The sequence below is a fragment of the Podarcis gaigeae genome (assembly GCF_964106915.1).
Source record: "Podarcis gaigeae genome assembly, chromosome: 14".
Taxonomy (NCBI): Eukaryota; Metazoa; Chordata; class Lepidosauria; order Squamata; family Lacertidae; genus Podarcis; species Podarcis gaigeae.
Genome location: NC_139690.1, coordinates 51,635,802 through 51,657,868, shown reverse-complemented (window position 1 = coordinate 51,657,868; position 22,067 = coordinate 51,635,802). Strand labels below are relative to the sequence as shown.

The 22,067-nt window shown below is 45.3% G+C and overlaps 1 protein-coding gene across 7 annotated transcripts in view; it reads right to left on the bottom strand.

The window, feature by feature from the left end:
- Window positions 1–22,067, bottom strand: part of SDK1 (sidekick cell adhesion molecule 1) — a 580,479-nt gene that overhangs the window by 69,519 nt on the left and 488,893 nt on the right. For all 7 annotated transcript variants that reach the window (XM_083711227.1, XM_083711231.1, XM_083711232.1 and 4 more), the window contains exons 30-31: window positions 10,586–10,780; window positions 2,880–3,081 (exon numbers count right to left, since the gene is read on the bottom strand). In XM_083711227.1, coding sequence (XP_083567353.1) covers window positions 2,880–3,081; window positions 10,586–10,780 — 397 coding nt within the window. The remainder of the gene's footprint in view (window positions 1–2,879; window positions 3,082–10,585; window positions 10,781–22,067) is intronic.

The window sequence follows — 22,067 nt, the reverse complement described above, 5'->3', positions numbered from 1 at the left end:
TAGAGTTGCCGCAATCATGGAAATTGCAGACGGAGAACAACCTGTGGGTCTGCAAGTTACATTTCTCCGTTGGATTGAATGGGGAAGTGGGAAAGGGGCAGCTGTCCTATTAGACCGCAGGATATAGCTGCTATTTGATCAATTCTTTCACAACAGGACAGGGGTCCCCAACCTTTTGGGGCTAGTGAGAATATTGAGGAAGTGCTGTGTGTACCAATAAAAAAAAATGGTTGTGTGGCACACCTCAGACTTGCCCTGGGAAGTCAGCTATGTCCTGGTGGTCCTGCTTGTGGAAATCACACAATATTCACACACCCACACCCAATATATACACAATGAGGATGTTGTAGTCTAATAACAACAGGGAGCTTTCCCCAAGACCAGAAGAAAACATACAGGTTGGTCATCTCTCTCTCTCTCTCTCTCTCTCTCTCTCTCTCTCTCTCTCTCTCTCTCACACACACACACACACACACACACACTGCTGCACACATACAGACCACAAACACACAAATACCACTCTCTCTTTCTCAGTCACTCACTCATGCACAAACATATCACACAGACATCTCTCCCTCTGTCTCTGCCCAAGTGCACCTCTCCCTCTTTGGGCTCGTCCATTCCACTTCTCCAAATGCAGCACAGTTCTTCATACATATACAAATATGGTTTTGGTTTTTTACCCTGGCCAAAACTACATTTTGCATTAAACTTGTAGTAAACAAATCTCAGAATCTGCACACACACACAGACACACACACACACACACACACACAGAGAGACATGTACATGACGCTACATTCACTGGGCTGTATAAGAATATAAATCCATGACAAACCCACAACAGCAGTACCAGTAAAATAATACAGGCAAGGCCTGGCACCTCAAGATTCTTGTCCCAATATAGTTTTTTTTTTGGGGGGGGGGGCTCAGATGTCCTCAGTCCCATAGAATTGGTGCCTATGGCTTCATGTAACAGCCCTGTAAGCACATCAGAATCAATGCTCAATAAACAGACCACCCCTGTGCCCTGCAGCCCTTTATTTTGATGGTGAAAATGATTGCCCGACAAAGTAATTCCTCACACTTGAACATTTTCAAACTGCAGTGAGCTGGTAGTTTCTAATTTGATGCCAAAGATCCGCATCCCATTAGCCAGCTTCCTTTGCTGGTATGCCAATAAGATTTTCAAAAGAGCCTCATTTCCTTCAGAGGGCTGTGTGTGTGTGTGTGTGTGTGTGTGTGTTATGAACAGCAAGTGGCAAGTCTCCTTGTAGGTACAGGGTGGCTTCAGCAAGCAATCACTTCAAGAATTTTAATTCCAGCACAATCTAATGAAGGCTGGATAACGCAGTTTAAACAGGGCGATGTTATCTCTCTATTCCTCAGTATGGCCATACAGATAAAATTGCCCTCATTTCATCTGAAAACAAGATAAGGAACTCACAGAGACAGAATCTCAATGCAGCAGAGGGGGGAATGAATATCAAGTATCGCTGCAAAAAAGGGACTTTGCAAAGGTCTGGGTTTTCCTGCATTGCTGACGGGCTGGGCAAGGAAAGGAGGAGGAGAAGGCGGAGAAGGGGAAAAGCCAGCCGTTTGCCAATTATCTCATGTTAAAACAATTGGAAAACAATTTGTCTGGGTTTAAAATTTCACCCTCCCCTCTGATAAAGACTTTCCACATGGAGTCCAACTGAGAATGAGGGTGCTGCTCCCCCCCAAAAAAAAAACAAGACTGGAGGGAGAACAGGGTGGATCTTTGCAAGCAGCCATCATGCTACCATACCCCCACCAAGGCAAAGCACAAATCGGCATGGAACTTGTTCACCTACATTGATTTGTCAGCATATTACTGCTGTAGACTAGAATCAGTAGCACTTCCTTTAAGGCTGGGGTGGGGGAGCAGTCACGACTATTGCATGACACATTGCATATCTGCAGCCAACCTAAGGCTGAAGGATAGCAATGTCTCTGCACACCACTTAACACAGTGCCATAGAATCCAGCTTCTGTCCCTTTTACTGCATCCTGTTCCATGTGAACAAGAAAGCAAGATCAAAATGATGGATCAGGCCAATCATCTATCTGATCCAGCATCCTGTTCTCACGGTGGCCAATCGGATGCCTGTGGGAAATTCTTAAGCAGGATCCAACCACAAGAGCCCTCTCCCCTCCTGTAGTTCCCAGCAACTGGTATTCAGATAGATTGCTGCCTCTGACGCTTGAGGCAGAGAATACCCAGTGTGCCTGGTCGCTCCTCCGTAAATTTGCCCAATCCTATAGCCATCCATCACACCTACCCACCTCAGAGTCTTTGTAAACCACTCAAGGGCACCTGGGATTTCAAGGTGGAGTTGGAAGAGGGGCACAGGACTGCAGATTTGTGCCAGGACTAGAACCATATGTACAAACGTAATCAATAACCTATTACTTTATTCTGCATGAATTCCCAGAGCCACAACCCAAAACCTATTCACTCCCAGAACCACTGCATTCACTTTAGCAGGCCTGCACTAGAGCAACTAGATGGAGGGTTGCCACTTGATCTTCTCTCTGCAAGTCAGGTCTTCAAGTATGGACAGTTCCACACCATACATGTGTATATTCAATGCACATGACTTCCTTGAAAGAATCATAGGAACTGAAGTTCATCACAAAGATATCATTTGCAGCACCAATAGCAAACTACAGTTACCAGGGTTATTTGGGGGAAGCCATGTGTGCTGAATGTGCCTCAAATTCTGAAGCAATGCCATTGACCCCCTTCCTACAATGATGGAGGAGTCTCTCTGGGCCTCCAAGGTCAGAAGGTGCTACCTGTGGTCAAGGTGTGCTGTGTCTCCTGCCATTTCTGGCTGTGAGTTTCTCTGTGGTACCTGTCAATTGCGCAGGAAGTAGCTTCATGACTGATGGATGAAGAGTATGTTTGCCATTCGCCGCCGGGAAGCTCCTTAGTTTGCACCGTGAAGTAGCGCACCGGAGAAGACCCATCGCTCCCAGGAATCCAATGTAGCTGCAAACTTCGGGAAGTCACTTCGGACTGGGGGACTTTCAGGTCACTGGGAGGAGCCGGTCGTTCTGGAATGAAATATAAAAGTTGTTATTCTTAGAAAAAAGTTTAGATGGTAGGCAATAAACAGAAGATCCACAAATGCAGTGACACTGAGCCCAACTAGTTCTTCCATATGTTAATAATAATATTATAATAATAATTTATTATTTGTACCCCACCCATCTGGCTGGGTCTCTCCAGCCACTCTGGGCAGCTTCCAACAAAGATTAAAAATACATTAATATGTTGTTGCATCAATGCTAAAAGAGGCAATGCGGCATGTTGTACACTGAAAGAAAATTATATGAAAATGATGTACCGGTGGTATTTGACTCCCAGTAAGTTAGCAAAAAATGTATAGGACAAGTACAAATATCTGCTGGAAATGTAAAGAAAAAGAAGGTACTTTTTATCATATGTGGCAGACTTGTATGGTAATGAAAGCTTTGGAGATGATATATAATGAAGTGAAAAAAATGTTTAAAACAACCTTTGTTAAAAAAACAACAAGCAGAAGTTTTTTTATTAGGAATTATAGGCACCAACATACCAAAGGAGCAGGAAATACTTTTTATGTATGGAACAACAGCTACCCGGATGTTACTAGCACAGAGATGGAAAGAAGACAAGAGAGAAATGGCAAAACAAGCTGATGGGACTCTACCAAAATGGCAAAACTGACTGGAAAACTCAGAAATCAAGAAGACAAAAACTTTATAAAAGAATGGGGAAAATTTCTAAGTTATTTAGGAGACCACTGTAAGCAGATGGAAACACTGGCAGGATTTTGATTTCACTTGTAGTTTAACAAATACCATGGACATTATGGACTGATATAAAAGTTACCGGTATATGGAGGAATATGCAGTTGTAAATGTTCAAAATGGGACCCCATGGAGGGGATGGGGGGGGAGTTGCAAGATTCAGAGGAATCTCTGTATATGGATTTATATTTGGATTTTTACAAATATAAATTTGCAAAATCAAATAAAAATGATTTTTAAAAAGAGGCAACTCTGCTCCCTGTTGAACAGCCCTTGCTCCTCTGGGCCTTGAGGAAAGTGAAAGCAAAAAGGAAGCTTCACAAGAGTCACCAAGGTCAGAGAACACCTGTGGTTTCCACAGGTAGAATCAATGCAAGGCTGAGATGAAATGGTTGTGGAGAACTTTGCCTGAGAAAGCCCATAGCCATGGCTTGAACAGAGGCTGCATGAGACTGAAATTTCCTTATTGAACTCTGCTCCAATTTTCCATCCTGCATAGATACTTCCACCCAGGTTCTTGCCCTCTGTTCCAATTCTCCCTCCCTCCCCCAGTCGTCACTGGCGTCATGCTCCAGTCTAGCACTTAGATCCTACACCCTGCCAAGTTCAATGTGTTTTCTGCAAGCGCTGAGGTGATGCCCCAGTTTGCCAAAGGTGACACAGGTGAGATGGAGAGGAAGGAACAGACGCCCACACTTGTAAAAGGCCAGATTCAGCTAACAGAAAGCCTCGATCAATATAACTTTTCTCCGTACCATGTTCATTCTGTTTTTATGCCAATCACAACATTATTCCAGCCCTAACACCCCCCCCCTCGTGTTCTAAGAATGTGAGCTATTATTTCTTCTTATGAATATAACATCCCATGTCAGCCTTGGTTCAGTTCAGTTTTTGTGTGTTTGACTCATGAAGTTCTATTCTGTTATTTGCGTTATATGGATAAAATTCAACAGAAATACTTTTTTTAAAAAGGGAAAATCTAAAACACATTCATATTTATAAAGGGCAGGGTTAAAGCATCCCACCCCACCCCACCCACTCAAGGAGGCCACAGATAATTTAAAGCCAAAGGCCTGGCGGAAAAGAAATGTTCAAGTAATCAAACAGGGCATTTTTATGAACTCCTCTTTACGATTATCTGCAACATCCCTTGTTTGTTCCCAGGCGACTCCAAAGAGCAGATTTGGGGAATGATCCACTGCCCAAGACAGCAAGGAGCCATAGCCCTCCGAGTAAATCCTGGGGAGTCAATGCCGTGCTCTTGAACTGCTCCCCTCAGTCCTAGCCAGCATGGCCAATGGTCAGGAACGATGGGAGCAGACGTCTAGCAAGGTCACGTGGTACTCGGTGCAGAAAATTTATTGTCACACCCACCCACACATTCAAATTATTAAAAGAAGGAAAAATAAGATACAGTCACAAGTGTTATTTTCTGGTTCATTTACTGAACATTGTGAGCATAAGCAGCTTTGGCTTAGCGGCCCAGGAGGTCATCCAAGGCACCCGCACCCCGCAGAACCCAACAATTGTTGGTGGCCGCTGTGGCCTTGCCCTCTGCGCACAGGCAACTGCTTCCTCGGCAGGCTGCCGCCGTGGCCCAAAAAACCCATCTGCTGCTGGCGGGGGGCAAAGGACGTCAGCCTCGGCAGCATAAGGAAGCTGGCCTTGGCAGCATCAGCCCTTTCCTTGCCTTCGCCCCGCCTGCAGTCCGCAGCTGATTGGCCAGCTGGGTTGGGGGTGGGGTGAAGGTCCTAAGGGACCTGGGAAGCCCCACCCACTTCTCGGAGAGGAGCTTCAATAAGTTTATTTTTAAAATACAGTGGTACCTCTGGTTGCGAATGGGAACTGTTCCGGAGCCCCATTCATAACATGAGCAGAACGCAACCCATGTCTGCGCCTCTGCGCGTGCACGAGTCACGATTCGCCACTTCTGCGCATGCTTGTGACATCATTTTGAGCGTCTGTGCATGTGCGAGCAACAAAACCTAGAAGTAACCCTTTCCGGTACTTCTGGGTCGCTGCGGGACGCAACCTAAAAAGATTTAACCTGAAGTAAAGGTAACAAGAGGTATGACTGTACTTCCTTTTTTTCCAGTTTGTCACCCCCCCTTCAGTGGTGGCACCCAGGGTGCACTGCCCCACAGAACCCCCTTCCCACACTACTGGATGGGAGTCCTGCAGGATCCCTGGAGGGCAGCTCATTTGCCGCCCTGGAATAGATAGCATTAAGCTGAGGAGATTTGCCTCCCCTAGCAAAACGGACACTTCCCACATGGCTGTGTTGCACACACATGCGCCAATATCCCTGCAGTGCCGTACAGCAGTTTAGGGCAAGCCCGGTGAGCGAAGCAGGAAGGGACTCTTCTTGAGTCCCTGCACTTAATCACTCTGAAGCGCCAGAGTTAAATAAGCCAGCCTCTCACAGGCAGCTGGGAAATCTCTGGAGGCAGTGAACGGTTAACCCTCTCACACGATGAAGGGACGCCATACTAGAGCGCTCCCACCCTGCAACCGTCTCTTCAAAGCAGCACCCATTGATTTCAACCGAAAAACTCAATAGAGTGAGGAATAATTGTTTAATTGTTTATCATGGAGCTTATCGATTCTGATTAAAATGTGTGGCATGTAATAAAGCAGGCATTGATCAGCGAAGCCACGGCGGCTCACCTCTAAACAACTCGTTTCATCCCACCCCATTGGCTCCCGATTCCACAAAGAGGGACGTACAGCGGCTCAGGAACCTCCAGCCACTTCCCACAAAGAAGAGTTTGTCTCCTGAGTTCCTCTCTTGCCCTGCCTCCCTGGGAACGTTTGCTTTATGGCTCAGCAGCCCTCTATCAGCAGAAGATGCCAGAAGAATAGAAAGCCATCAGCTACAGAGAGTCCTCGGCACTGATGGCGGGAGCCCTACAGGGCGATACAAAGGTTGGCGCTTAAGTGCTCAGGGTTGTTCTTTTGGAGGAAGCAAATGTTTGCTGGTCCCCCAGGGGGGTTGGATTCTCTCTTCTCATGTGTGTACCTTAAAGCAGGAAGCAGGGCTGCATCTTGCATTCTCTCTCTCTCCCTCATGAAATTTATATACTCTTTGATGGTAGGGAAAAAAAACCCTCAAAGCGGTTCGCAAAAATGATAAAACAATAAAATTTATCGCTAAAAAATTGCAAGCGACCATAGTTTAAAACATACAGAAAGTTTAGACCACAATAGAACAGACTAAAATACATTAAAATGCATGCAAACTTTCTAAACTTCTGGGTAAAAAGGTAAAGGTAAATTGACCCCTGATCATTAGGTCCAGTTGTGCCCGACTTTGGGGTTGCGGCACTCATCTCGCTTTATTGGCCAAGGGAGCCGGCGTACAGCTTCCGGGTCATGTGGCTAGCATGACTAAGCCGCTTCTGGTGAACCAGAGCAGCACACGGAAATGCCGTTTACCATATTTTTTGCTCTATAAGACTCACTTTTTCCCTCCTAAAAAGTAAGAGGAAATGTCTGTGTGTCTTATGGAGCGAATGCAGGCTGCACAGCTATCCCAGAAGCCAGAACATCAAGAGTGATTGCTGCTTTCACTGCGCAGCGATCCCTCTTGCTGTTCTGGCTTCTGAGATTCAGAATTTTTTTTCTTGTTTTCCTCTTCCAAAAACTAGGTGCGTCTTGTGGTCTGGTGCATCTTATAGAGCAAAAAATATGGTACCTTCCTGCCGGAGCAGTACCTATTTATCTACTTGCCCTTTGACATGCTTTAGAACTGCTAGGTTGGCAGGAGCTGGGACAGAGCAATGGGAGCTCACCCCATCACAGGGATTCGAACTGCTGACCTTCTGATCAGCAAGTCCTAGACTCTGTGTTTTAACCCACAGCGCCACCCGTGTCCTGAGCTTATGGGTAGGATTGTCTAAAAAAAGAATTCCATGAAGGTACCTGCCTGATATCAATCGGCAGGGAGTTCCAAAGTGCTGGTGCTGCCACACTAAATAATCTAGTTCTTTGAAATAATGTGGGGGGTATCATGTGGCACCTGTAAAAGTGCCAACTCCACTGATCAAAGAGGTTGAGTGGGCATAGATGGGGGAAAGTGATCTTGTAGGTAAACAGGTCCGAGGTTGTTAAGGACTTTTTATGCTAATAGCATATAATTTGGCCCAGAAGCAATTAAGCAACCGGAGCAGATCTCTGAGCCCAGGTGTTATATGCTGATAATGCCTCACTCCCGTCAGCAATCATGCTGCAGCATCCTGCACTCACTGTAACTTCCAGATCAAGCAAAGCAAAAGTTCCAGTCCTTTTCTTTGTAATGATTTCAAAAACCTCCCACACTGCCCCATAAGCTCCAAAGCTGCTAGTAGGAAATGGTGCCAGCCCACAGGAGTTTAGGCAATCCCAAGAACACTTATTTCTGGCAGGTGAGGCCAACAATAACCCCCGACCAAGCAGAGAGTCCATGCAGGGGACTGAAGCTGGGAGATCCTGAATGCCAAGTGTATCCTCAGCTCATGACCTGCAGTCCCCCTTCAGTGTTGTTTTTTTAAGGGCACAAAGTCTTTCTATTGTCCCTCCTTCAAACAGGGTGAGAAAAAGTGATTTCTTGTTAGCAGCAGGGATTGCCATGCAGAATCTCGCAGCTCCACTCCGGGCAGGCTGCATCGAAAGCCTAAAGGGCATCTCTGTAACACTGAAATCCATAGGATTATAGAAATCCAGGGCTGCTTTGGTCTTAACAAGTGCACTGGGCTATAAGGAGCTCAGGACATGCTTTGTATTTCTACATAACCGATTGACACATAGGTTCCTAAAGGAGCTTAAAGGATTACAGAGGTGCCCAATTCCCAGTCCAATGTGAATGAAATTTAAATTTTGGAGTGTCTAACTCCCAAGTGCTCCACCCCAATTTTAGGGTGGAAAAAGTGAGATGCTGATCACAGGGTTGTCGTCAGAAACACCAACCCCACGTCCAGTTTCTCATTCCCCACAAAGGGAAAACAGGGCAGGATGTGGTCATTCATACGCACAGCCCAGCCCCAGCAGCACCCTAGAATATGGAACAGGGGAGGGGAAATAAACACTTTTATGTTGTCATCACCTTACAAAACATGACAGAGAGAAGAAAAAGGGACTGGATGCACAATTGCCATTTTGTGTGGCAGGACTGTGACCCACATCCTTTCCAGTTGTGCTCAAATGTGACAGTAAAACAAGAGCCACACCGCACGGTATGGAAAGATGCTGGTTTATCCTGCAAACCTATTTCCTAGATCCTCCGTCAACTGTGCCTCCCTGGCTCATCCTCATCTCGTGTCTGTGCTTGCCTTTAGATATCAGGCCATTTGCCATTCTAATGAAAGACCAGCTCCATCAGACCTGGCAGAACCTATTCCACCCAGCTGCCTCTGTGGGAGAGATGAGAAGCAGGGCTCGTTCATCAGCCTTGCTCTCTCAGGTGCTCCCTGCCCCTGAACTGTTTCTGTACCACCTGGTCATTACAAGTGCTACTATTAAAGTAGTGGTGCCTGAGTTTGCTTTCTTCCTCTCCCCTCCCTGTCCCTTTCCCCTTGCATGTTGCGTTTTGTTTAAGATGGTAAGCCTGTGGGCAGGGCTGTCTTGTTTTAATTTATTGCAAGTAAGCTACTGGGAGCCCTTTTAGCTGAAAAGTGGGACACAAATGCTTCTATATGGACGCTGCTGGGGAGGTGCGAAGTAAAAACGTACGAGCTTTATTTCCAAGTACCCTCCCTGCACTTTAATGCATAGCTGTACAGCAAACCTCGCGCGTAGTTGCCCCCTAATTTTAGTACATGCACGGTCAATTTGTGTTTTTACGCCATCCAGTTCTTGGGAACCTAACTACTTTTCTCTCTGATTGCTCAGCAGGGTGTGATGTAGGCAGGACACAAGGCCATACATTAGGGGGGGGGGGAGGCTGTATTTTATACAGCGGCTCTTGTATTCAGAGAACCCTAAGTGCTTAACAGTAATGGGGCCCATTGTTATTGCTACAAGAGAGAAGGAAATTATGTGATGCAGCTATTAGGCACACAGCAGTGTCTCTCACATAGTTTTGTTAAATTAGCTTTATCTTGGACAGGGAAGGAGAGGCGGGAAAGATGCTTTCCAGAACAAGAGTACTCTCCTTTCTGTTCTATGGAAGAGTGTCTATTGGGGGGGGGGAGGGATGCTCAGATGGATAGGCTTAAAGAGAACGGGATACTGCTCATTCAGAGATGCCTGACAAATGCAGATGGTTGTAATTGCCCAAAATTTCAGGGCATTTCACCAGGATCGCACAGGGCTTGGAGGTTGCAGCAGATGCGGCAGCAGATGTGGTTAGGAACTGGTGGGCCATCGGACTTAATTGGTGCTATATAGGATTTGAAGTACGTACCCCTCCCTGCCCCTCCATTTGGCATGTTATAGTGCTATGTGCTGTCAATATTGCCTGCAAGGGGGTTTGATCCCCATCTGCTCACTGATTGTTTGCAAACAAATGGTTTTATTACAAAAGGCACCATATATCTCCAGCATGACCTACTTGCAAATAAGCTGACCCTCAAAAAGACAACCCTGCAAGGTTAAGTGCATGGAATGGGTTGAGCCACAGAGGTCCAGGTTACTTCCTGAAACCTCTTAACCCTTCTATCCCAGACTGATCAGTGAGATCACCTGCAGGAGCATCAATGGTTGTTCCCTGAGTTGGTGAGGATCATTGGACAACTACAGGAAACAGAGTGTCATGACTGCACCCCCCCCCCCCCGCAGCTGCTGCCATTACCTCTCTTTTCCGTGGTGATGACTGTGGCTTCCAGAGGCTCCCCCCAGCCCTGCCGGGTCTTGGCAGACGCTCGGAAGATGTATGCTGACTCAGGGAGGAGATCTGTCGCCACAAACTGCCTGACGGTGGAGCCAACTTCAACGGTGGTGAACTTGTTTGGGCTGCTGGTTGCCAGACGGTAGGCGATTTGATAGCCTGAACGCAGAACAATGACAAGAAGAACATGGAGAGGTTAGTTTCCCCAGTCTTTTAGTAGAGGGAAAGAGCCAAGACTATTAGTACATCCTAATTACTTATTTATTTGAATGCAAAACAATGGAATTTGCTTCTTTTAGTGTTTACCAGCTGAGCTTTAGAACATACACACCCTCCTCCAACCACCCGCCCAATGCAGTGTATTATCTGGGAAATTACTGGCTTGGTGATGAATGGAAAAGCCCTTCTGAGTGATAATCCACCATGAAATTTGTTTCACATTTCATTCTTTAAAAGAGCGAGATACAAGAACAGTTTCATCTTCCTCGAGCATATTGATGCGCTGTGAAAATGCCACCGATACCAAACAAAAGTAGACACATACACACACAGAGCGGATTTTGACAAGGCAAGGATGCTCGAGGAAATATATCAGCCTCTCCTTACCTCAAACCCCCAGGGAAGGGACTGAGCAGGGGATCTCAGCAGCCCTTCAAATAACAGGTGCCTAGGCAAGAGGCCCTGAACACAGAGAAGATTCTGGTGCCCAATGTACTTTTTCAGAGTTCTTTCAGTAGAAAGACCCACAGTTCTCATCACACAGTCTGAGGGACAATCAAGCAGAGTGGCTGAAGCAGGCAGTGGTGTGTGTATTGGGGTATTTTACTTGCTTGCTCAGCACTCGAGCTTTCTTCCACCATGGTGATGAAGGCAGTGCATGTAAAGCTCCCAGGGAATCTTCCAACAAGGTACTGACCAGACCCAGACTGGCTTATATTCGGGGGTGGGGGGGCTGCATCATACACCAACGAGAAGATGCCCAGGGGCATGAGAGAATAGCTGGAGACAGGTGAGGGGTAAGAAATTACCCGGCCTCTGTAGAAGCCTTTCCAATAGTTCTCACTGGACTCATTACCTTGAGAGTCCTGCATCCAGTTCTGGACTCTTCAGTTTAAGGAGGACATTGAGAAGCTGGAATGTATGCAGAGGAGGGCGCCCAAGATGGTCAGTGGTCTGGAAACTAAGCCTTAGGAGGAATAGTGACTGGGAGGACCCTGTCACATGGGAGATGGAGCAAGCTGGAGGTTTTTAAACAGAGGTTGGATGGCCATCTGTCAGGGATTCTATAGCTGTGGTTCCTACCTTGTGGGAGGGTTGGACTCAATGACCTTTGGAGTCCCTTCCACCTCTACAATCCTACTATTCTATGAGTCCAAGTATCTGCATCAGCATAGCGTCCAACAACACCTCATGGGCTACTAGTTGGAGGATGCACCAACTGCTCAAGCTCATTCTGCAAACACCTGCCAACATGCCAGCCTCGCTTTCTTCTGCAGCTCATGACAAACCCAGTCCAGTTGTTGAGCTCCAAAATCAATTTCTATCTGGGATGGCAGGGATGGTTTTGCTCATAGCGAGAACAGTTAAATGCTCCATCAAGTTACATGGTGGGGAGCATGGAGAACGGCAGCCAAATAAACCCCAAACAGAAGCAGCTGGTCTTGACTGTGACAGACATCTGCTAGCCCCTGACTGTCCTTTGAACTCCAGAGTTCTGCAGAAACATGAAACTGATGCCCATCCCCTCTGTGGAACTTGATATCCCTGCTGCAGTTTGGAGATTCACCAAATTTCAATTGCCATGAAAGAAAGGGGAAGTGGAAGCAAGAGAGCATCCTTCATGGATGGAGAACAGCAGAAGGATGCTGGTGAAAGGAAAGGCTGGATGGACAGGATGAATCTCCTGCTGAAGAGTAGCATCGATGACTGAGGCAAGGCGAGAGGTAATAAAAGAGGATTTGGAATGTACTTTGTAGAGCCAATTTCATCCATACTATGTATTCTCATGCAGGCTTTGTAGCTTAATTGGGATACAGATGGTGGTAATTGTGTGCAGTGGGGCTAGTGATGCTTTTGCAGATATCCAGTCCTCTCCCTATATGTCATTGTCTTTCCCCACCACCACCCTGGAGGAAAGAGGATAATTTGTGGCAGCTGAATGAGAAAATGGATGCTTCTTTTGTTTCCCCAGTCAAAGTGTCATTGTGAGTCACGTCTCATATACTTTGCTGCTTCAGAGGTGCCAGAGGAGAAGACCATGTTTCATTGATACTCAAATTGCAGCAGACAAGAGTTGAGAGCAAGCCCAGTGGCTGAGGCCCATTTTGGAACTAGGAAATGCACAGATGAGAGATTAGAAGAGCAATATAGATTTTCAAACTTGGCTCTGTAAAATCAAGGACCTAAAGTGGGTTGTTGCTTTGCCAGAGCACCTGAACCACGCGTGGGAGCCAGGAAGGGTTACGAGGCAAGAACAACCAGAATCAAAACAGATATGGGTATATGGTTCATTTTCAAACATGCATAAACGACTCTGCCCTTAATGACCAAAAACAAATTATTATGAAAAGATCAAAAGCCCCAATGTAGCTCTCATAGAATAAAAAAACTAAAAAAACTAAAAACCCATTAAGAGAAGTGCAAATGTTTCTAATGTTGCCCTTAAATTGTTACATGTCGCCCCAATCTCCGAGTGCTTAGAGACTCCAGAGTTTGGTTTGCTTGAGATGAAGGTCAATGAAGACTGTGGTGTCTTTAGGATATATGGTTTTATTTACGCATATATGCAACCTGAGCATAGGATGTGGGGGCCCACAGCATTAACACTGAAACAGATTTTGGCTTCCCCATTAGGATTGTCTCTGTTCTCCAGCTTCTAGCATCACTCCACATACGCACAGACACACAACTCTGGCTATTGTTCTTTTACCAAGAATCATGTGGCATCCAGCCAGGTGAGGAGAGTGGAGGGAAATGTCTAACCCCCACTTTCCTGGAGAGCAACATCATTTAGTTGCAGCTCTTGCAACCTAGCTCATTCTTTGGGATGCAGATGAGGGCGCTCAACTGGCCAGCCAAAGCCATCTCCTTAACTGGTTTGGCAGGTTCTGCAGCCTCCTCTACTAGATTCTAGCCTTTACTGGATACAGAATCACAGGCCTGGAAGGGATGCAAAGGTATCATCCAGACTGACCTTCCCCAAACTCATAATCATATATAGCTTTTGTTTAAATTGCTGCTATTTATTTATATAATTCCTGCCCCACTTTTTAGGCCAAGACCAAGCAAACACAAATGTTCAGTACAGTAAACTGGAATGAGCAACTGACACCCATCCACCCAATCTATAAGAAAGGGATAGGCTCCAATTTTAAACAAATGCACATTTATTGCACAAGTAACTTAGATCCTGCCCAAACCTCTTCTGAAACCTGGATATTTTCTTGCTTCAGCATGACTTGTATTTAAAAATACCAGCTCTACATTCTATGTAAGAAATTGGCAGTTGATCTAGAGAAGAGTGAAAGGATTCATCCCATTCTTTGATCTGTTTGGAATCTGCAACATGTTAACAGGAACATTAGATGAACATTGTACCAGCTGGGTGCTGTTAGGCATTCACATTAAAAAGAGTCAATCTTCAGAGATCATTAACTACGCTCAGCTCGTATAGCAACCAGAAAGAGAGAGAGAGACTCAATTTTGAATCTATTTAGTTTTACCCTTTGCAAATGTTATGTAGCCTGCCCAGGTATGTGTATCTCACAAGGCACAATGTGAAATCTAGGCCCAATTTAACAAATGCTACAGCACTTTATTTAACTATTTTAAAGCTTTGGAAAAGAGATCACATCAAGGGAGGTGCCAAAGGGGTGTGCTCTGACCTTTTCCAGTTTCTGTACACATGCAGAAAGCAGAACGAAAAGGCGCAGCAAGATTCAGCTGGGATAAAATAGGCTGGAGGAAGCAAGGGTCGGGGCGAGAGGAAGCGAGAATGACACTGTCATGTGTAGGAAGCCACGAGGAGTGCAAATGTTGGAGAAGAAATTAAAGTAAGCACTGAATCAAAACAAAAGCCTTAAGGGGAAACACAAAACATTACGAGGAAACCAACCTCAGTCCATAAAGTTATTAGAGTAAGTACACATGCTATCAAGAGCAAACTGTTTCGATCTGTTTCATTTCTTGCTCTGTTCCCCTTCAACTATAATGTCAAGTCAAGCATGTACAGGATTGATACAACGGCATATTCAGCTATTGGTGCACTCAAACACTCGTTCAGCTGGTTGATTATAAGCATCTGCTTGGATTCTCTCAGCAAACGGCACCATCCATGCCCTCTACATGCATGGCTCTGTGTGTAAGGGATGGGGATTCCTACTGGGAACTACTTGAGATTCTTTCCCATTGCTGTCACCAGTCAATGGAAGACGTCCCTGATCTCACGTAAAAGGATTCAGTGTGTGGCCAAGTTCTATGTGCCCAAACTCACAATATTGTCCCACGCCACTCCAAACTCCGAGGGGCAAAAGACTTCAGGGGTGCCTGCCCTTTCCCGGGGTTCGTTTTCCTTGAAATGAAGGTCAATGGAGGCTATGGTATCTTTAGGATACAGTGGTACCTCGGGTTAAGTACTTAATTCGTTCCGGAGGTCCGTTCTTAACCTGAAACTGTTCTTAACCTGAAGCACCACTTTAGCTAATGGGGCCTCCTGCTGCTGCTGCGCCATCGGAGCACGATTTGTGTTCTCATCCTGAAGTTCTTAACCCGAGGTAATATTTCTGGGTTAGCGGAGAGTGTAACCTGAAGCATCTGTAACCCGAGGTACCACTGTATATGGTTTTGTTTACACATACACACAACCTGAGCACAGGATGGAGGGGGATCACAGCATTAAAAACCAAACATATTTGCCTTTCCAGGGATGCTCCAAGTCACCACTTTCGGTTCAGCACAGAGCAAGCATGTCTGTGTTTCTCCAGCCACCAGAATCAGCCAAAACTCTCCCTCACACACAGTACCCCTTGGCTTATTATTCTCCATCCTAGGATGACATGGCATCCAGCCAGGTGAGCTGGGAAAAGGCCCACCCATTTATCTATATAGCGACAGAGCAACCTCTTTGGACATGAAAATGGCAGTACTTAACTGCCCAGCCAAAGTTAGCAAAGAATTGGTTTGGCTGGTTGACTAGGTTTGCTCTGGTTTGGCTGGTTCACCAGGTTTGCTCTGGTTTGGCTGGTTCACTAGGTTTGCTCTTATGCATTCCTTCCCCGCTTCCCAAAATTGTAAAAATATAACAGCCACCACTGTCCTCTTCCTTCACCTGCTCACCTCCAGGGCATGGAAGGGAAAATGTGGCAGCAGGAAGAGATTGGGGCAGGGAGAGAAGTGAGCTGGAATTCTGGATGCTGCCCATATGAATCAGCAGAACTGGAAGTATCTAAATTCTTGCATAAGTATTTCTAGGGCTTTCCTTGCCAGGCAGTTTTTCATCATTATCATTTATTTCCCCAAACATTAGAGTCTTTCTATGCCTTGAAAAAGTATTGCTGTTGTAACCTCATAACATATCCAGGCTCCATTCTATGCTGAGTCTGTTCCTCTATTTTTTTATTGTGATGTTCTTTACTACGTTCAGCAATCTTTTGAATTCTGTTTTATACTGAGTTTCTACTCCTCATGTCTTAATGGCCTTTAAAATGCTTGCTGCATTTATTGCTACGTTGCTTCTGTAGCCCCAGGGCATACATTAATTTCTCTTTGAACACTTTCCATTTACCTCTATCGATTTCTCTCATTTGATTTCACCCAAGCAGTTTCCCTAGTCTTTGCTTCTTTTTTGTTGCAGAATTTTCCCATGGAATGATCTCACTTCTGCATTATTGCCATGTCTGGAGAATGCTTCGCACAACTATTGTTTTGAGCTGATTTTTCAATCCATGCTCTGCTCCAAGTACAGACTTCACATTTATGTAGTACTAGGGGCTGCTCGCCTCCCGCTCCTATTACTTGCCTACCCCCACCAAACTTCCTACCCTCCTTGCCAACCCTCACCCCTCCTTTTATACCTCACCTGAATCCCCATCACCTCACAGCTCCTCTGTGTCCCTCCACCCCTTCTTTATTCAAACTTCTGATGCTGTTTAAAACCACCATTTTAAAACCCGCATTTTCTTCTCCCTCTCGCCCTGCCTTTATGCAAATCCTCTGATGGAGGATTACATTTTTCTGTATATGGACAGGGCCGTCTTTAGCATATGTGCCGCCAGGGTGCAAAGATCCACCCAGCGCCCCAGCACTGTAAGTGATGAAATTAAAAAGTGCTGTTGTGAATGACAAGCGCCACCACTGGTGCAGTGGGTTTTTGATAAATGAGCGCACAAAGTCAAAAGTCCTTTAGTGAAACAGTAGGAATGCATTTCAGTAATACCTAGATATACAGTGGTACCTCAGGTTAAGTACTTAATTCATTCCGGAGGTCCGTACTCAACCTGAAACTGTTCTTAACCTGAAGCACCACTTTAGCTAATGGGGCCTCCTGCTGCCACCACGCCGCCGGAGCACAATTTCTGTTCTCATCCTGAAGCAAAGTTCTTAACCTGAAGCACTATTTCTGGGTTAGCAGAGTCTGTAACTTGAAGTGTATGTAACCTGAAACGTATGTAACCCGAGGTACCACTGTATATGTATTTTGTTTTTCTAGCTTGGTCAAAATTATTTATTATTTCATAACAGGTAGATAGTTAAGAGCTTAGGCGGCTTCAGCGGCAGGCACCTAGTGCCCCCCAAAATTTGGTGCCCGGGTGCCCCGCACCCTTTTCACCCCCAGGTAAAGATGGCCCTGTGTATAGGAAGAAAAAAAGGGGGCTTTTGTAGTGATGGCAAGCTCCCCAGAGACTCAAGTCAAGTTGACTTGGAATGAGTTTTTCTCCCACCACACAAAATTGGGAATTAGCTCAGCAATCCAAACAAGTGTGTGCCAAACATTTGCAGGCACCCCAAGCACCCATCATACCCTCCATTGTCATCTTTGCCTGCTCACACAATGCCCCAACAAACTTCACTCATGGCAGGAAAAGTAGCAGTGGCAGAGACAGAGATGACTGGCATTTGGAACGGAATGGAGACTGGATATATTTTTAATAAGCAAAGCTTTCACCCAAACTGCTCCCTCCCCAGTGATTGACCGGAGTGGACAGTCATTCAGATACTGCAGGGCACTTAACAATCAAACTTAAAGGGATTTTTGACTGGCAGATTACATAGGGTGACTGGCCGGTGCAATAATTCACCATAAAATCAAGGGTGGTGAGAGGGCACATCAAGGAGATACTGACAAGAGGAATAGTGAGCAACACCCAAAGGCTGTGCTACCAAGGGTGGCAGTATAAATAAGACCCAAAGAAGCACTCTCTGGAACTGAACATCCCAGCATCCTCATTTCAGCAATGCCTCTGGAAAGTGCAGAAGGTGCAAGGGCAACCAAGTGACCTCTTGTTTGTCTCCAGCATAAGCTACTCGAGGGAAAACTGCCTCTGAAGAGCTAAGAGCTGCTAATAGACCTGTCATCCATTATTTTGTCTAGCAAAGAAAATCCTGCCGAGAAGCACATCCCATCACATGCAGTGGTACTTACTCCCAGGTAAATGCACATAGGACTGCAGCCAAAACTGAAAGTTGTTTTTGCTTTTTAAAAATAACTCAGCTTTGCCCGCCACATTTTATGATTGCATGCTCTGCAAATTTATTACATGTTATACAAACACCTGCCACTCTCGTCTGGGTGTGACTCCCCACATAAACCTGACACTTGCCTCTTTCAGGTTACTGAGAGTCCTTCTTTAAAGCCTGAATTTTACAGTGTGTGCCAAAGGTGGTCTTCTAATGACTGTGGTACAAAGCAAGTGACTTTGGCATGCTGGAGCTTTCTGAACCAAATAAAAGGCAACAGTTGAATGTATCTGTTAAATGTTAGGTCACTCCAAGGCACCTGCTTCTTTCCCCAAAGCAAACAGGCAGGAGTGTGGCTTTGTACTCGGAATACTAATGCTGCTTTTATGCTCATCATCACCATACAAAGCCCTTCAGAACCAGCACCGGCAGCCTCTAGAAGCTGCAATGCATACCTGAAAATGCAGACATTTATTAATTTGTTGCAGCATTCGAGGAGAGAAGCGGGAAACACCCTGCATAATACTGAGGTTAAAGTTGCTCCAGTGTGGATTTTTAACATTTAGCATTTCAAAGGCTGGAGGTGGGCATGAATGCAGCATGAGATCAAAACACCCATTTTCTAACTTGGACTGTGTCCAGTTCTGCAGCTGACGTTTTGAAATACATCTGTATTTCCAGAAGTAGCAAGGCAATGCTTTGTCTAAAGTGGGGAGAGGGAGAGGTCCAAAAGAGGTCTCCATCAAAAATACAAGGGACATGGCACCTCTTTCACAGTCTCGGAAATAAGAGTTGGAGGCACTGTGAAATATTTCACCAGAAGGCACTGTGAAATATTTAAACTTTTCTCTCTAGGAGCCTCCTGGTTTTTCATACTGCCAATCTCCAAAAGGCTGAGTTATGTTTTGATCTAAGTTATTAAAAAACATTCATTGCCAAGCCCTTTGTATCCTCACAGGGCTACAAGATGACAGCAGCAAGACCAATGCAAACAGATTGAATTAAAAGTTATTTTTGGAGGCAAGAGCATCTTAAAGAGGCCTGCTTAAGCTTTCAGAGGCACAGAGTCTTCTCTCAGCTTTTCCATACAGAACAGCTGAGCAGGAGGGGGTTATGATCCCTTCCTGACTCATCAAGTGATTGACCTGGTGTCTGGGGAGGAGGCAATATGTACCCCCATTAAACTGTTAGGCTGGGCAGAGGCCATACCCCACTGCTGTGTCAACATTTATTTATTGCTGCAGCTACAAAATCAGTGTGGTCTTTGAGGGGGCAGATCAAATGTCCAGGGCATTGGTTAGCCACAGCTGGTTTAAGTCATAGTTTATTTCATAAACCACATGTTAAACAGGAGTTGTCTGACAGGTAATCAAACAAGCAATGGCTTGTTTCTCCAAAGTTTGATTTGTTTCCCAAATCTTCTTGCCTTGTGACTTTGTAGCTTGATCAGCATCTGAGACAGCATCTGCATGTAATATCAGGCCATAGTTAAAATGAACCAAGGTTTATAAGCCAACCACAAGCAATTACATATCATGAACCTGATCAGGAGAGCTTTTAACTAAAACCTGAAAGGGTGGGGGGAAAGGGGGGGAGAGAGAATATAACAGATGTCAGGGGAACACCTGGTGCGGGGTATAATAGCTTCATTGATGCATAGGAAACTGAAGCAGTGATCCAGAAACCTGCTAAAGGCAGGAAACCACAAGAAGGAAGTAGGTACAGGGAATGACTCTTGGTTTTAGTTCTCTCTGTACTAATGCACAGAGTATGGGAAACAAACAAGATGAATTTGAGCTTTGAATACAGGATGGGAAAAATGACTTAATAGGCATTGCTGAAACTTGGTGGGGTGAGAATCATGACTGGAATGTAGAAATTGAGGAGTATAATTTCTCAAAAGACCAAACAGGAAACAGCAGTGGGATATGTAAAGGATGTTTCCACTTGTGAAGAGATCTATGACCTGGAGCATGGAAGGCAGATTGAGAGTATATGGATAAAAATGATAGAAGAGGGAAACAACCACGACCTTAGTGCGGGTATTTGCTATAGACTACCAAGTCAGAATGGGGACTTAGACAATGCCTTCCTATAGCAGATTACCAAACATTCAAAAAGAGGAGATGTAGTAATCATGGGACACTTCAGCTACCTCCACATCTGTTGGAACTCAAATTATGTTAAGCAGTGGTTTTTTTCTAGGGGGACACAAAGGTACACACACCCCTAGTTTGGCCTCATTGAGGGGCAGTATTTCAATATGAGTAGGAAAATGAGAGTAGCCCTAAACATTTTTTTTTTAGAAAAAAAAGCACTGATGTTCAGAATGTAACGTGGATCCACGATACAAAACTGTACTGGTTTTACACCTGCATTGCTGTCTCTGCTTCTCTCTGGGAGGAATTCTGAGAATTCTCTACTGGAAGATCTTTAGCTCCTTCATGATTTACTTGGAGAGAAGACATGACAGTCAATCCATTTAATTGTACAGCACAGACAAGTCTTCAGTATACTTCTTGCTGATGTATCAGAACATCTTTCCATCCTATTTTCTCCCCTGAGTTCAAAATTACTTAGCCTTGGTGCCAAAGTGGAACATCAGAAAGCCTTCATTTTTTAGTTTCTCAGTTCTGTACAGAACTCTGCTCATTCACAGTTTTCAGCTCATTCATATATTTTCCCTCCTCTGCATTACAAATACATATATGCAGATTGATATAACTCTGCTAAAAAAAACCACCCTGATTTGAGATGATCATGCACATGAGTGAAGCAGGAATCTTTTTCTGCAGAAAAACAGAATCAGTGGCACAATTATAAAATGAACAACAGTCAAACTCCATCAAAAACCCAAACCCCTAAGCTGTAAGCACGTTTGTATCAAGAGTGGGGGAGAGCATGTCCTCATCATAAAAACAAAGGAGAAAAAAAGAATATTGATGTGATCACATATAACCACTTAAAATAGTGTAATTTTGCAGTGCTTTATTGGTGATGCAATGGGACGCAGGTGGCGCTGTGGGTTAAAGCCTCAGCGCCTAGGACTTGCCGATCGAAAGGTCGGCGGTTCGAATCCCTGCGGCGGGGTGCGCTCCCGCTGCTCGGTCCCAGCGCCTGCCAACCTAGCAGTTCGAAAGCACCTCCGGGTGCAAGTAGATAAATAGGGACCGCTTACCAGCGGGAAGGTAAACGGCGTTTCCGTGTGCTGCGCTGGCTCGCCAGAGCAGCGATGTCACGCTGGCCACATGACCCGGAAGTGTCTCCGGACAGCGCTGGCCCCTGGCCTCTTGAGTGAGATGGGCGCACAACCCCAGAGTCTGTCAAGACTGGCCCGTACGGGCAGGGGTACCTTTACCTTTACCTTTACCTATTGGTGATGCAATGTAGAAAAATGGATACTAGTGAAATGAAGAAACTGAAGTTATGTAAGAACCTAGGGAGCCTATATCAAGTCAAACTGTCTCCCTCCTCTGTCTGTTAGCAAGTCTTCAGGATTTCAGAAATGACTTTCACTGTGCTACCAGGAGATGCTAGGATCTGATGCTAGGAGATGCTAGGACTGAACCTAGGATCTCTTGTATGCAAAGCATTGTGCTCTACCCCTAAGCTAGAACTCCTCTTCTGGAAACTGGACAAGTTCCGAGGGCAGAAGAAAATATTAGAAATGTAATGGTTAAGTTGACATTCAGGAGGAGCAAACTCAGGGTGAAGCAAACCAGGGAAACACAAGGAACATGTTGGGGAAAATCTTCTCACATCTTATATTTCT